Source organism: Neomonachus schauinslandi, chromosome 3 (assembly GCF_002201575.2).
Source record: "Neomonachus schauinslandi chromosome 3, ASM220157v2, whole genome shotgun sequence".
NCBI classification, from domain to species: Eukaryota; Metazoa; Chordata; class Mammalia; order Carnivora; family Phocidae; genus Neomonachus; species Neomonachus schauinslandi.
Window position 1 is genome coordinate 5829660 of NC_058405.1, and position 14750 is coordinate 5844409.

The 14750-nt window shown below is 45.6% G+C and overlaps 1 protein-coding gene across 1 annotated transcript in view; it reads left to right on the plus strand.

The window, feature by feature from the left end:
* The first annotated feature begins 6233 nt into the window (after positions 1 to 6233).
* The window catches only part of EFNB2 (ephrin B2), a 44296-nt gene continuing 35779 nt past the window's right edge, over positions 6234 to 14750 (plus strand). Inside the window, 1 exon segment of the mRNA XM_021695950.2 lies at positions 6234 to 6724. Coding sequence (XP_021551625.1) covers positions 6603 to 6724 — 122 coding nt within the window. The 5' untranslated portion in view covers positions 6234 to 6602.

Consider the following 14750-nt stretch of genomic DNA (forward strand, 5'->3'; position numbering starts at 1 on the left):
TTTTTTTTGCTGCAGATCCATTGTTCTTAGGCCATGTATTCAAGTTTTGGGAAATGTTTACTTAAAATTGTTTTGCTCTTCAAGTGTTATAAACATTGTATCTAAGAGAGTAGCCTGGACTTAATATTTGAAATTAGTTTATGCGTGCCTTTTAATTTTTAAAGAATCTCTTACTGCCACATATGGTGTGAAATCACAGTAAGTTGCTTAGTGACATCGCAGTATCTGCTTGCTGTTGGAGACTCTCATCAGATATTGAAATTGTTCCTGTGCCAGGCTACAGGAAACAGGATGTAATTGTTAATAAAATACACCCAATCTTTCTGTGCTGCAACAATGTGTAGTAATTTGTTTTCTTCATTTGTTTCCACTGCCTTTGTATACGTATTATAAAAGTTCAAATTCTCTCCCAATTTATTAGCAGTTCAGATGTTCCCTAATTTATTAAATATGCCTTTATTCACAATTTGTTTTTTAGGTTATTCTTAATGCATTATAGAATTAACTAATGACTCTTGTTTATTTTTATTCCAGTATTTAAAATATGTAGTTATTGGATTTTTATTGTGGAGTTTGCAGAATTATCAATTGTATAAACGAAATCTTTAAATTAGCTTTGTGTGAGGACTCTTTAATGCTTGCAAAGAGGGGAAGGGGTTTGTAGTTAAAGATTTACTGCTCCAGTTTCCCTTACGAAGATGTAGCAAAGTAGGCCCTGTCTTCAGTTAACTACCCCGTCATGTAGTTATGCCTAGTATAGGTCTACAGCTATTTTGTATGGCCACCAGTATTTTAAAAATTTTCAGTGATGTTGCACCTCTTTTTAATTTTTCAGATTAAAATAAGCATAGAATCCTGGCTTGTTGAAGCCCATGTATCATTTCTGATACCTCATTTTATATTAAGCATCCTCCACTTGTCACTTAACTAAAATTTCTCCAAAGCTGTTACTATTAACTAGAGCTTCTGATTTCAGTTATCTTAATTTTCTGCTCTTTTACACCCAGAACCATCCGTTTTGGATTACTAGCCATGAGAATTTCTGAAGACAGGATATCTTCATGTTTGAGACTTGCCATTCTCTCCAGGAGTCTCAGGAACACTCAAATGCCAGAATGTTACTAATTTGTGAAAGGACCACTAAAGGGAGAAGAGCCTCAATCTAGGAGTCTCGAATGGGTGTTGAAGCCCAAGCAGTAGGTCCTACTTTCTCATTGGTTGAATTGGCCACTTAGCCTAGATGCCTTTATCATCTTTGTTATTCCTGTTTTTTGTTCACTCCTCTGGTTTTGTTTTTCTGAACATTCAGTTGTCTGGAATTAGAGTTGCTACTGGTTCAGTAATCTAGAAGATTTGCACTTGCTAATGCACTGCACAGTACATTTTGAAGCAGATTTGTCATTGGTTTTCAGATGATGAGATCATATTGATCTGATATATTGTATATCTGTAGTTACTAGAGTAACTGATACGCAGAAGATTGTTCTTTTCCAAAGCATCCAGCGGTTGGATCAGAAGATGTTGGAACAGTTGTATTTTATATATGTATTTCTTTAGACATATTACTGTGAAGCCAGTAAGTTAAAAGAGTAAAATTTTCAATGGTCTGGCAGTTTCATTCTCGCTCAGGAATTCCTAATTGGGGGTGGGGGTGGTGGGTGCTGTGTGTTTAAGAGTGTCACTACAACTGGTGATTACTAAACCTGGCTTACGAGCATTAGAATAAAATAGGTTTATTCTTTTGTATATGTTTGAATAATGATTTTCTTCCTCATTTTCCAGGCTTACGGAAATGCAGTATGGGTTGAGGAAAAAAAAGTAGCAAGGAATTTTAACAAAGGAATACATAATTGCAGCCTCTTCTAAGTGCTGTTGAATATCTTACTGTAAAGTGGGATAGAGGGCACAAAAATGGTTTTATGGACCCATAACCTATTAATCTCCTTACGATTTCCATTAGTGATATCCTTTATATGTTTAAAGCAGAATTTAACTTGTTATTATAATGGTGTGTCTATATTGTCAGTCCACAAAGTGGGAATCCTGTGTAGAGAGGTTAGAGTTAGTATTAATGAGTGGTAAAACCAAAACTGCACAGCTTTTAACCTGTTTATCTCCAAACTACCTAAACCAATTTGGAAGGGTGACAGGAGTTTGGCCCGTTCTCTAAAACCTGTTGGTTTGCAACTCAGGAAGTGAGATTTCATGCCAAGTGCTTAAGTTAGTTGGAGCCATAACTGTACTCTTTCCACATATGCTCAGTTTGCATTAATAATATAAAAGCAATGATCGATTATAATGAGATTTAAATGAAGCAATGATCGATTATAAACTAGAGATTTAAATGACTACTGTAGTGGAAAATGATGGTATTTTAGTTCCATAAGGGATATATTGTTAACAGTTGAGAAGGTCATTTGTCACCAAACTTCCCAAAGGGAAAAATGTTATTTTGAACCAGAGCGCAATGTAGTAACTATCCCTACCAAACTCCTAAATATAGGTAGATGCTAATTTAAGGTGTTTCAGTGTGTAAGCTGAACTTTAGAAGCACATGATGCAGGAGTGTACGGCAAAGTTTACTGAGAAAAGACTTCACTTTTGTTTTGAAAGGTCTTCCCTTTGAGGAATTTGAGCAGTATCATTTGCAGAAGAGTCCTAAAAATTAACGGTGACTTTTATGAAATAAACTGCATGCAATGGCAGGAAATCTTAGTAGAGTCTTACAGCTACATAGAAAGTCTATGGCTTGGACAACATTTACTCAACATGTATATCAAATTTCAGTAATTTTTCTGTAATGTTACATTTAGATAAGGCTTTTGTTCTTTGTTTTACAGAAGTTATGTTAAAGATGTCTTTTGAAGTACATCTAAGAATTGATGGATTACTATACAAGAAACAACCATAAGGTCTAAAGACTAAAGCATGCATAGGAACTCAAAAGGGGCAGGAATATGACCTTACTAAGGTGCATGTACTAGGGCGAAATTGGCTGCCATCTTAATTTTTTAAAGTGAAATTACCTAGCTTTACATTTGCTACTTCATCATACATTTATTCAAACATATTTCTATCAACTTTTATTGACTATCTGAAATTCCCCAAATTTTTATTAACTTGACTTAAGAAACAGTTGAAGTAACTTGCTCAACTGAGATAAAACTTCATTTTTTTTTTTTTAATGTGTGGGTGAAGATGTGCTGGTAAAATCATGGATTTTCAGAAATTACCACATTTCTCCTGACAATTTAGTCACAAAATGAAGTCAAAGTACAAACATGCATTAAGCTGATGTGATAGGTTCTTTCTGGTTTGGCATGCATTAAAATTTCACCTTTTGTCTTGTACATGCTGATGTAACAGTTTTTGTGTAGCATTGTATGTACAGTAGTAGACACTGATGGCTTGAGGTGATGCTTTTAATTACAGTTGCCCCTTGAACAACTTGGGTTTGAACTGCATGATTCCATTTACACAGGAATTTTTTTTTCAATAAATATAATACAGTACTGCAAATGTATTTTCCTTACATTTCTTAACATTTTCTTGAGGTTTAAGAATACAGAATATACATAAAACAACAAAATATGTGTTGGTTGATTTTACATTATTGCTAAGAGTTCTGTAGTTAAGTTTTGGGAGAGTCCAAAGTTAAACAGGGATTTTTGACTGGGGTGGTTGGAGCTCCTTACCCTCTCCCTCGTCCCCAGGTCAACGGAACTGAAATTACCATCTCAACAGCAGTGGAACATTGTATCATCTTGAAGTTGTTACTGCTGATGTTTTTCACCTAGTCTTCTACAGATAAATTAATCCTTATTTACTGAAAATAAATTGATGAATATTCACACTCTAGTTATACCATAGGAATCTTTGTGTAGGACTTTATTTTTTGGTCAAATACATTTTGTTTAAAAAAGAAGCAGTTTTTACATGTACATTTACATTTTCCCCAAGGCAAAATGCTTTGGGTGTGTGAATATCTGATTTACTAAAAATGGAAGCTAGGGTTATTTTCAGACAATGCAAATTTCCTTTATTTCCTCTAGTTTACTTGGAGAGAGGATGTAGGAGCTAAGAGGTCACCAACTTAAACTTCACAGAAGAAATTCGCCAACTATGAAACATGGTACTGAGATACTCATTTCTTGTAGAATATTAAGCTCGCTTTACATTAAATTTCAAACGAATTCCTTAAAATGTTTTAGGCTTACTAAAAACCACTCCTTTTTTACCCTTGTGACAAAGTTATGAATAATACCACCTGCCCCTTCCTGGTATTTTAGTCCTCATGGGAATGCCCATGACTTCAAATCGGTTTGCAATCTTTGAGCCTTTTTTTAAAAAAATTATTTCCTCAAATTGGAGGCTTATTTTTAAACTAGCAAATAGGGAAAATGAAGTCGTTTTCAAAGATTTACCTGGAGTAGTATAAATGTATTTGGTACCTCCCGTGCCTTAGTGTTTTCGAGCGCAGCAAACTAGTCCTAACAAAATGTCAACACTCCAGGGTGAAATGTACATTAGCTTATGTTTACTATTTCCAAAAAGGAATACTTACTAAGCCGTAAAAATCTTCGAACTTATAAAGAAGAGTGAGAGAAACACTAGTATCTAAATGAGATGTTTTACAATATGTATTTTTTAAATTTAGCTTAGTAGATAATTTAGCTAAAGAAACACAATTTGTAGGAATACCGTCTGGTTCCTTGCGTTTGAAACATTAAAGAAATCCTGGAGTAGACAGGATTTTTTTCAAGCATGTTGTGGGTAAACGGCATATTTTATTTTTTTCAAACTGTGACTTGTACATTAGTACTGTGCCCTACTGCCGCCGAATTCTCCCTCCTGTTGGTCATTTTAGAAGCTTCTGCTTCGGGCTTTCTGCGCGGTTGGGTTCCCGGGGTTTTGGTTCCGGGTGGGCGGGCTGTGGTGCGCTCGCGGGGAAGTCAGGCCGGCCGCTAGTGGGCGCTGTGGGTCCGTGGAAGCCGTCGACGCGGTGGCGCTCGTCCAAGGCGTTCTTCAGGCAAGGGCAAGCACTTGCCGAGAACCAAAATGAAGAATTCCTGCCACCTCTCCATTTGGGCGCTATTTGTCACCGTCACCCCTAAACTCTCGGTCACCTTGGGGTGGCGTGAGTGTGTCCCAGAGGCTAATTAAGGAGAAGGTCCCGCGGGGGGCGCGGGTATGCCAGGGACACTCGGCAGGGAACGCCTGGAGGTTCTGCCTTCCCGGGAAGCGAGGAGCGGAGGGTGCGGGGCCAGGATGCCTGTGCCCCATTGTCGGCAGCCCCACCGGCTCCACGTCCCCGGGGGTCGTTTTGCATCTCTCGGCCCCGTTGACTTTGGTCCGGCCGCAGCTGACGTTAGGAACCGAAATCAGGTGTGTAACACATCGCTCAGAGGCCTCCTGGGGGCAGCGAAGGGATGCGCGTGCAGGGGTGTGAGCCAGTCTTGCAAAGGAGAGGCTCCACTGAAAGGAGGAAGACCCGCGGGAAAACCCACTGCCTTCCGCTCCGCAGGGAAAGTTTCGCCCTCGACGTTGTCCCTCTGATGAAGTTAGAACACTTGCCGGGCAATGCAGGCGCGTGCTGCGCTCGGGGACAGGTGGCCCCGTGCTGTCCCAGCTCGCCTCTCGGCCGTCCCTAACTGCGTCCCCACCCCGCCGCTGGAGGGGCGCCGGGTGCACGCGCAGGCCACCCCCTCCCCTCTTTGGCGGTCCCGGCTATGCTCCCTTTGCGCCACAGCCCGGGGCCGGGGGCGGGGCTCACCTGTCAGCCGGCGCCCCGCCTCGCGGCGCCCAATGTCGGGCGGAGGCGGATGACGGACGGGCCGGCCGCCCAACCGGCGCGCGGCTGCTGGGCGGCGGGCCAATAGGCTGCGCGGCGCGGGGCGGGGCCCCGCGTTTATAGTGCTCTGACAGCGCGCCGGCCGCGCTGACTCTCCTCGGCGGGGACGGCGGCGCCGGCCGGAGCTGGGAGCTGCGCGCAGAGAGGGTCCCGGCGCCCTCCCCGCACACAAAGGCCCGTGCGCGTCCGGCGCCCGCGGCGGGGACCGAGCCCCTCCTGCCTGCTCCGCGGGCCGGGAGCCGCGAAGATTGAGGAGGCTTCCGCGCGCCTGGAGGCGCCCCTCACCGCTCCGCGCTCCGCGCCCTGGGACATGGAGCCGCGCCGACGCGGCGCCCGCGCGCTCGGGCCGCTGCCCGCCCCCCTGGATCTATAGTGCGAGGCGGCCCGCTCGGAGCGCAGCGTCCGCCGCCCGCGCGAGTCGTTTCTCCGCCTTTGTGTCCCGGCTGCGCGCCCTCCCTGCAGCCCGCGCCCGGCACCCTGGAGCCGCACGGGAGCCGGCCGTCAAAGCTGCGTCCGGCGCGGCGCCCCGGAGCCCCGAGCCCGCCGCGCCGCCGCGCCTCGCGCGTGCGCTCCCGCCCCGCACCCTGAAGCCCCCGAGTGGAGCGCCCCCGACCTCGGCGACGGCTGGAGCTGTCCGGCGCGCCCCGGAGCTGCCTGCGGTCTCCCCCTTGTCTGCCCGGAGGATTGGGGCTCCGGCCCGCACCCAGTCTCTCCGTCGTCCGGAGTGTGCGGCGCTGGGAGCGGCTTGGCCATGGCCGCGAGGAGGGACTCCGTGTGGAAGTACTGCTGGGGAGTTTTGATGGTTTTATGCAGAACTGCGATTTCCAGGTCGATAGTTTTAGAGCCCATCTATTGGAATTCCTCGAACTCCAAGTAAGTGGCATCCGCGATCCCCCTCGGTCCCCGCCTGGGGTCCGCCGCGTCGCGCCGTCCGGGCGGGAGGAAGGGCTGGGCCGCGGAGCCTCGGAGTCTGTTTCTGGAACCCCGGTTCCCCCACCCCAAGTTCCCTGTCCCCCACCCTCGCCACATTTTACTTGATGAAACTCTTTCCGCTCGGCGTTCCGGCCGGAGCGCCGGTTCTAAGGGGCTCCCTCCCCGCCTTCCTTTCCCCATGAGCTCCGGGGCTCTAAGAAACCCCTGGCCGCTCGGCTCGGGTGTCACGTTCGGGAAAGTGTCCGATGGCGATACCTGACTCTCATTTCTTTTAGAGGACGGAGAACATGGCCACAAACAGGGCTGGCCGGCGCGTAGGCGCTGGCGGGCTGCGGGGAGAGGCGGGGATACTGTGCTCTCGAGGAGCACCGGAGTGCGGTCGGATCCCCGCAGGTGGGCGGGGGCTCGGAGCCCGGGGCAGAGGAGCCGGGAGAAGAGAGCCTGTGGTCCCTTCTCGCCGTCCGCGGCGCCTCGGAGCCCGCGCGTCTCGGCGCCGCGCCGCCTGCCCGAGTGTGCGCGGGGAGCTCGCCAGCTCCGCCGGAGAACTCGGGCGGCGAGCCCTCTCCTCCCAGCCGGGGAGACGGGTCTTAGGTTTCTCCCGGAGAGCCCTCTGCACGTCGGCTTCTCCCTTCGTTTCTAAACCAGTGGCCCCGAACTCTGTGCGGTCCAGATAGTTGACTTGATTTTAAGGACGCTTTCTACAAAAGCTTCAGGCCCTGCCCAGTCGATACAGCTCCTGACGCCTTGGCGCTCGGGGAGCCTGGGCAGGAATGGGATCCTTGGATCTGACTTGCTTTTACCAAACCGTGTAGCCAGGAGAAAGCCAGGCCTCGTGGAGATTAACTTCCAGTGTGAGCTACCAAAATAAAATACATTGAGAATTTAGAAAAGGCGATTCGTCGGTAAGCATGTACGGCCATGGCTCCTAATTAGTTACCTGTGCATTCAGTTTTGCATCTTAGCTCCTTCTTGGAATACGTTTCTAGTTAGATCCAAAAATACTTTACAGAATCATTGAATTTTAGCCTTTGGAAACTTGGACAAAGTGTGGAGACATTGGCTGGCTCCTGGAGTAAGCGTTTGAGATCAGAGGGAAAATCAATGGCCTAACTGAAGACAAGCAAGCTGGCCATGGATTTAGGAGTAAAGAGATGGGGAATTGATTTACAAATCACATTTTAATTAAAGAATTATATCCATTCTTTTAAAAGTGGTAAATTTCAAATTCACCAACATGTTTTACCAAGAATTCCCCTTGATAAGGGCAAGAAACGTCACGGCTGTAAATCGGATTAAACACATTCTTGCATGATGCCGGATGGCACTTTCCAACACGGCTCATATTTAAAAGTTACTTCATTGCAGCCTCCCTCTATGCAGCCCGGTCTCGTATGGACCACTCTTTTTCCTTGATTGATGTAAGGTTTGTGTTTGCCGAGAAAGTAGTTGCAGTGACATCTTTACACCGGTCTGGAATTGTGAGGCACCAGGTGGTGCGGGAAAGCGCCGGGCTAGGCGGGCGGGGAGCCCGGGCTGGGCGGGCCGGGAAGAGGCCGGCCAGTGTTCGCTTTGCGCCTACAGAGGTCACTCTTCCACGCGCAATGCTCGCGGCGCCAGTCCTCACCTCTTCCCCCAGGCTGTCTGCTCCGCTCCGCTTTGCACTTTCGCTGACGGATTATTTGGGGAGGCTGATTCCCCCCTCCACCACCACCACCAAGATTTAATATTACACTTAAGACATTCCCATTAGGGCGCCTGGGTGGCTCAGTTGGTTAAGCGACTGCCTTCGGCCCAGGTCATGATCCTGGAGTCCCTGGATCGAGTCCCGCATCGGGCTCCCTGCCGATGCTTCTCCCTCTGACCCTCCCCCCTCTCATGTGCTCTCTCTCATTCTCTCTCTCTCAAATAAATAAAATCTTTAAAAAAAAAAAAAAAAAGACATTCCCATTAACCCGTCCATTGCTCAGCCCCGTGTATGTATCTCTGCGCTAACTACTTACTACTTGGTGTGTGATCAGAGGAGGCAGAGTAGAGTTACCTACTTGGAAGAAAAGGTAGAGCAGTAACTGTTCCCAGCCCGGACATTAATATCTTCTTTTCCTAATGTATTTGGGGTGGGGGGAGGTGACTGCTATTTTACGAACGGTCCTGAGCAGCATTCCTCGGTTTTTCTGTGCTGCAGCCACAGACTTGGAGACCTGCTGGAGGCCTGCATTTTGGAGAAGCCCGCCTCCCTGCACTGATGAGGTTTCTGTTGCCATGATTGCTCCGGTTCTCAAGAGTAGAATTTCTTTTAAAATTCTCATGATAATGGCTTGCCTGGAGGACTGGATAATTTGTCCCTGGAAAAGGTCTACTTAAAGTATGCAGCTGAATGCTAGCTCGAGAGATCAGAAAGATTTCTTCCTGGAGGAGTGATATGAAAGAGCCTTTTCTAAGTTGGGGAATGAATAAAAACCCCTAGTGCCAAGGGTTGCTTTATTTGGGGAAGTTGCATATTTATTTCCAGGGAAAAGTTTGAGTCCGTGAATGTGATGTGGCAGGAAGGTGATCAGATGCAACTGAGGTTTCACGTCAGTTCCTACGAACTGTGGAACAATTCACTTGTAATGAAGCCGCCATCAGTAATTAGATTTGTTTCATTTGGAGGTCAGCTTTTTTAGCAGGTGGTCGACGTAGGAAGCAGGAGCAGCTGTTTGGATGCAGTGTCCAGAAAATCCTTTGTAAATTCACCGTCTCCATAACTACTTTAATCACACTGTCTGCTGCTCCCATCCCTGAGAGTTTATGCCGCAATCAAAAGAAGTTCTGTGTGCTGAAACATTAGCAACTACCCTGCGAGGTGGATTACTCACATCAGGCTCCAGTGGTGTTGCCTCAGTTGTGGTCCGTTAGGTTGTCGAAGCCTATTCCCCCCCCCCCTTCAACTGGGCAGAGAATAGCAAAGCCTGGCTTTCATTTCCAATTAACTGATGTAGAACAATTTTTCCAAGCATGATGAATAGTTGCCTCCTCTAAAAAATATCCACTTTCGAGTCTGTATTAGTATGGTGCTCTATAATGAATTACACTGACTTTTGTTGGAAATTTCAGTCGAGCCGTAATTTCTTCTGTCTAGGGGTACTGTTTCCTGTGCACTGTATACTAGCTGGTTAACAAAGCATTTTGCTTTTCCCATGTCATTTTTTCTCTGCATAATACTGAATTCCTGGTATTGATTGACTTGATACAAAAGAATGGCTGGATAATATCCAGATAACCTGTAATACGTGGGCCCCACCACAGTCAGGCTCTGAATAAATACGGACCTGTCAGAGATTGATAAAATAAACTACAATGGATACTGCTGTTTGAACAATCCATTCAATACCATATACAAGCCAGCCTGCCTTCCATTGTGTCTGAAATTCTTATTTTTGTAGGTAAACAAATGCACATTCAACACTGATTGAATAGCCCCTTGAACTATGCTCCACAGTTTGCATTTGGGTTAATCTTGTCGGTTTTAATATAGAGAGAAAAAAGCACAAAGCACCAGGGGTGGAATTGTTAGTCCTTTCCCATCCACATTCCTCACATTTTGTCAGGATGATAAACTAGAGGTAATGGAGTGTCGTTTCACAGGACAACCGAGCCAGGGAGAACACAAAGACGGAGCTGAAGTGATAGCTCACAACATGCTTGGTCGCCTTCTTTTCAGGCGAGAAGAGAATTTATTTGGGAATCGTGTGTCTAGGGACTGCACTTTTTAACCTCGGCAATTATAGCTTCAAGCCTCAGAAACGGGGAGCTGGAGGTTAAGATGATTTGTTAAGCACTTGGTTCTAAATCTTTCACAAAGCGTAGCTGTTGACACTTGTCCTACCAATGTAAAGAAATGCAAATGACTGCCAGTTTCCTGAACGTTTCTGACTCTTGCAGGCAAAGTAGAAGGACAGGTGAATTAGCCATCATCCCCAGACCAGCTAAAAACTACAGATTGGAATGTTCTCTCCAGGTGGAGTGAGCTGAAGAATAATCAGTATATTTGGATTACTTATGGTAAAACCTCTTGTCTGTAAATTTACTGAGGGAAATGCTTTGGTTGGTGGGTCAGTGCGATCATAATCCTCAGAGGGACATGGCAGTTGGAGCAACTAAATCTGGGCTACCTTGCCTTCCACTGAGATGCTTTGGGTAGCTCCCAGGAGGTTGAGTGTGACATCTACCTTAATGTGATGTTTCTTGGAGCGTTTGCCTAATGGGACTCGGTCTGAGCTCCCAGCATGACTGCAGTCATACGTCATAGGAATGGGAGTGGCAGGGAAAGGAAATACGGACTGTAGACCCTCAGCAAAAAGGACTTTTTTTTTTTTTTAAGGAAGGTGATTTCTTTAACATTTTACGAAAACTTTATTCTTAAACTGTTCCATCACAAAGTAGACAAAAAGCAGGGCTCTTGTAAGAAAAATAATGATGAAAATGGTACTCCTGTCTGCCTAATCTCTGCTTTCGTTAGCTGCTGACATAAAGAGCCTGTTTTTCAGGTCACTTATCATTCATCTACATAGATTTGCTTATGAGCTCGGCCTTTGTGTAGCAGAGTAGAGCCTTAAATAGGAGTGTTCAACTGTTTAAAATATTTTGATTAAAATATGCAGAACCCATAGAACTATAAGCTTCTAGTCAGGAATTAGCTCTTTCAGGGAAGAGCTCCCCCCCACTTTTTTTTTTTTAGGGGTGGGATTAGAATGGGGTTGGGAGAGGGATAGAAGAAAAGCAAAGAGGGAAGGATGGCAAATGGGACAGTGTTCGAACAGCTTGGAAAAACTCCTGTGGCTTCATTGTCTCTGTAAAGCCAAAGAATACAAAGACATAAGCAACTCAGCCCTTCTCCCATGATGGAAAATGTAAACCGTTGACATGGCCCCCTGTTTAACTTGTTTAATTCTTGTTTTAAATTCAGTGCTACGCTAGCCGTGTGAACTCTGAAGATTTCTTTAGTAATCCATTTTGTAGTTCCGAATCAAAAACAAAGTGAAAGGGTCTGACACAATTTGCTTTTATTTTTAGGCAAATCAACCCTGGTCATAGTTAATAAGGGGATTACAACCCAGACTCGGTCTTTACAGATGTAATGTAAATCAAGGGCAGAGTATAAAGAAACTGATCCCTTTTGATTGAAGTACGGGAAAAAGGCATAGAGGAACTGGCAGCCGTAATCTGATTGTATGGCAATAAAACCACCATTTTCTGTCTTTCAGATAAAAATAATGTGGTAAATCCATGCAGTTCATAAGATGGAAAGGCAGATAAAGGGGGAAGCCATGGCAACATATAGATTAGCTTGATGTTGGAAATGACACGTCTCTGAAAAGGGTGTAGAAGCGAAGATCCTTGCTCCAGGCTGTTGGTTATTATGTGAGAACCACACAGACTTGGAAACTCGGATTAGAAAGTATGAAAGCCCTACTTGTGGCCCGGGATGGTGAAAGCAGGAAAGAAAAGCTGCTCAGTTCTTGCTCATTGGTGGCGGATAATATGGCGAAGGTAGATTTCATTGGCTGCCTTTTTTAGAGGTTGAGATATGGGGCTGATTAAAACTTCAGATCGCTGCAGTTGTTAAGGCCTGCAAGATTTTCCTTTTTAACTCCTGGCCTGACAGCGGCAACCATTCTGTAGGATTAGCTGCACTTGGCGGTCCTCGCCTTAATCTATTTGGGCTTCAGGCAGGGCCATGCTGGGCAGGAACGGAGACCAGAGGGGAAGGTAGGGCTGGAGCTCCACGCAAAGAAAGAGACCTTTGGACTGTAGCCATGTTTCAGACCCTGCGCCATCTCACACCGCGTGGGAGAAGTGAAGGTAAACAGTACCCATTGTCCCTCTCTCTCTGCCAGAGAGCTCTTCCCCGAGTTTTGTCCTTCCCGCCCTGGAAAAGAATATATAATAAAATAAATAAAGGGGGGGGGGTTGTTTTCATTCAAATCAGCGGTAATCCAATCTGACCAAACCAAGGGGCTCTGTATTTTACTCGTAAATGTGAGCCTTAACCTTGGAGTTGAATGGGATGGGCTCCCTTCGTGTAAAGACAGGATTAGAAAATGTTAGCTCTGCTCGGCTTTAAAGTAAAAAACCAAAAAAGAATCAGCATGCCTGGAATCTTACTGCCCTCTGTCTTGAACAAGCTTGTGAATCAACTGGACTTTTGTTTTTGCCTTCCACACTCTCCATTTTGGTCATTACACAAAACGAGCCATTGAAACCATGATTGGGTCACATTTGGAGTGACATCCACAATTGGGTCAAGCCAGAAAGGAAATATTTGCTTTATTGCCTCCTACTTGGTGTTTTAGAAAAGTCTCAGCATTTCTTTGGGAGAGTCTGAAAACTCTTAAGACACATGGACAATACTGGCCACTACAGACACCCCCAGTGTCTTGATGGAGTGGATCAAGGGAGTTCCCCGTGCTGTTCTCTTAAGAGCAACGTGGGGCCTTTCTAGACTAACTCGTTCTGTGTCTGAGATCTTCATCAAATCTCAGTATTCTCTTTCAGACCCATTGCATTGATTTGGTTCCTAATACTCAGCTGACTCGACCCTCTGTTTGGGGCAAGGATTTATCGCCTTTGTGGGCTGCTTTTCTGGTCGTTACAATGTAGCTTTCACAGATCCAAAACATTTAAAGATGATTGCCCATGCACTTGCCATACCCAGTGCCAGCAACTTTACCTTCCTTTCTAGTCTAATTCAGTAACCTATATCAAAAGATCCATTGCACTTGTCTAGAGTCACCAAAGAGAAGGGACACCCCCTAATTTACAAGCTGGTCACATCCAAGCACCTTGCATTCTGCATTTGACAATGATTGCTAATGGCCCATTCAGCTAAAGTATTTGCTTGTTAACAGGGAACAGAGCATGATAAATGTCCAGCAAGCTTGCGGCCTCCTTCAGCTTTTCAAATGCAGACTGGTGCATATTTATGGCAGGCAAATGACAAAAGAAGACGCTGAATTGCCCTGGCCTCCAGCTTTCTACTAGGAACAGGGTTAAAGTGATTAGAGAAAGAAGCAGGGGAGTCTGGCCTCCAGTTTACTGACCGTCCCGCAGCTTTCAGCTTCCCGGTCTCCCTGCAGAAACGACTGCAGAGGTGCTGGAGATAAGGATGGTTGGACCGGGTGCACCAGGGGGAAAAGGAGGTGATCGGTGATAAAGTGTTTTCCATGCACACTGGATGCCAGGTGAACCTATATCTCGTGCTCCCGCAGAGAATCAGCAGTGGTTCTTTATGTTCCTTTTCCCGTATAAATTCAAACGTGTAATTCTAGTTCAAAGCATTTTGTGACTGGTGAGTGCATACTTGCTGATTTAAAAAAAACAAAAACAAAAACAAAACATAGTAGGAGAACGCTCCATTAAAGAAAAACAAGTTGTTTCTGCCTTTAGTATCTCTACGCAGAACATGAAGGAAGAAAAAAGGATTGTAGTGAAGTATTAATAGTTTGCTGTTTTGTTCCTCTAAAAGTACGGGTAGGAAGGTTCTCACAACTCAGTGGTGGGCAGACATTCAGGATGCTCGGAGTGAACCACCGATGATCGGCTTTGCTTTGAAAACTTTGTTTTCTTCAGTACTATAGGTTCTTCATGTTTCCTATATAGAAATGATTAAACAATCCAATGTATTTTCTCAATTTAAGTTCAGCTGCCTCCTTTAATTACAGTCCTTGTATATAGGTCTCCCAGTACTTGCTGGGCAAGTCTCTGTGGCTCCCAAGGCATTCCCCTGTGCTTTTCATGTACTGATTCCTCCCAAATCACCCCAGAATAATTATGAGTGGTACTCTCATCTTTGAAACCAGTAGAGTCAACGTGTTTGTATTGGAGGAACGGGATTACGGATGGTCCTAAGGCCTGAGCTTGTTTGGTAGTTGGCGGGGGGAGGGGTGTGTGTGTGTGTGTGTGTGTGTGTGTGTGTGTGTGTGTGTGT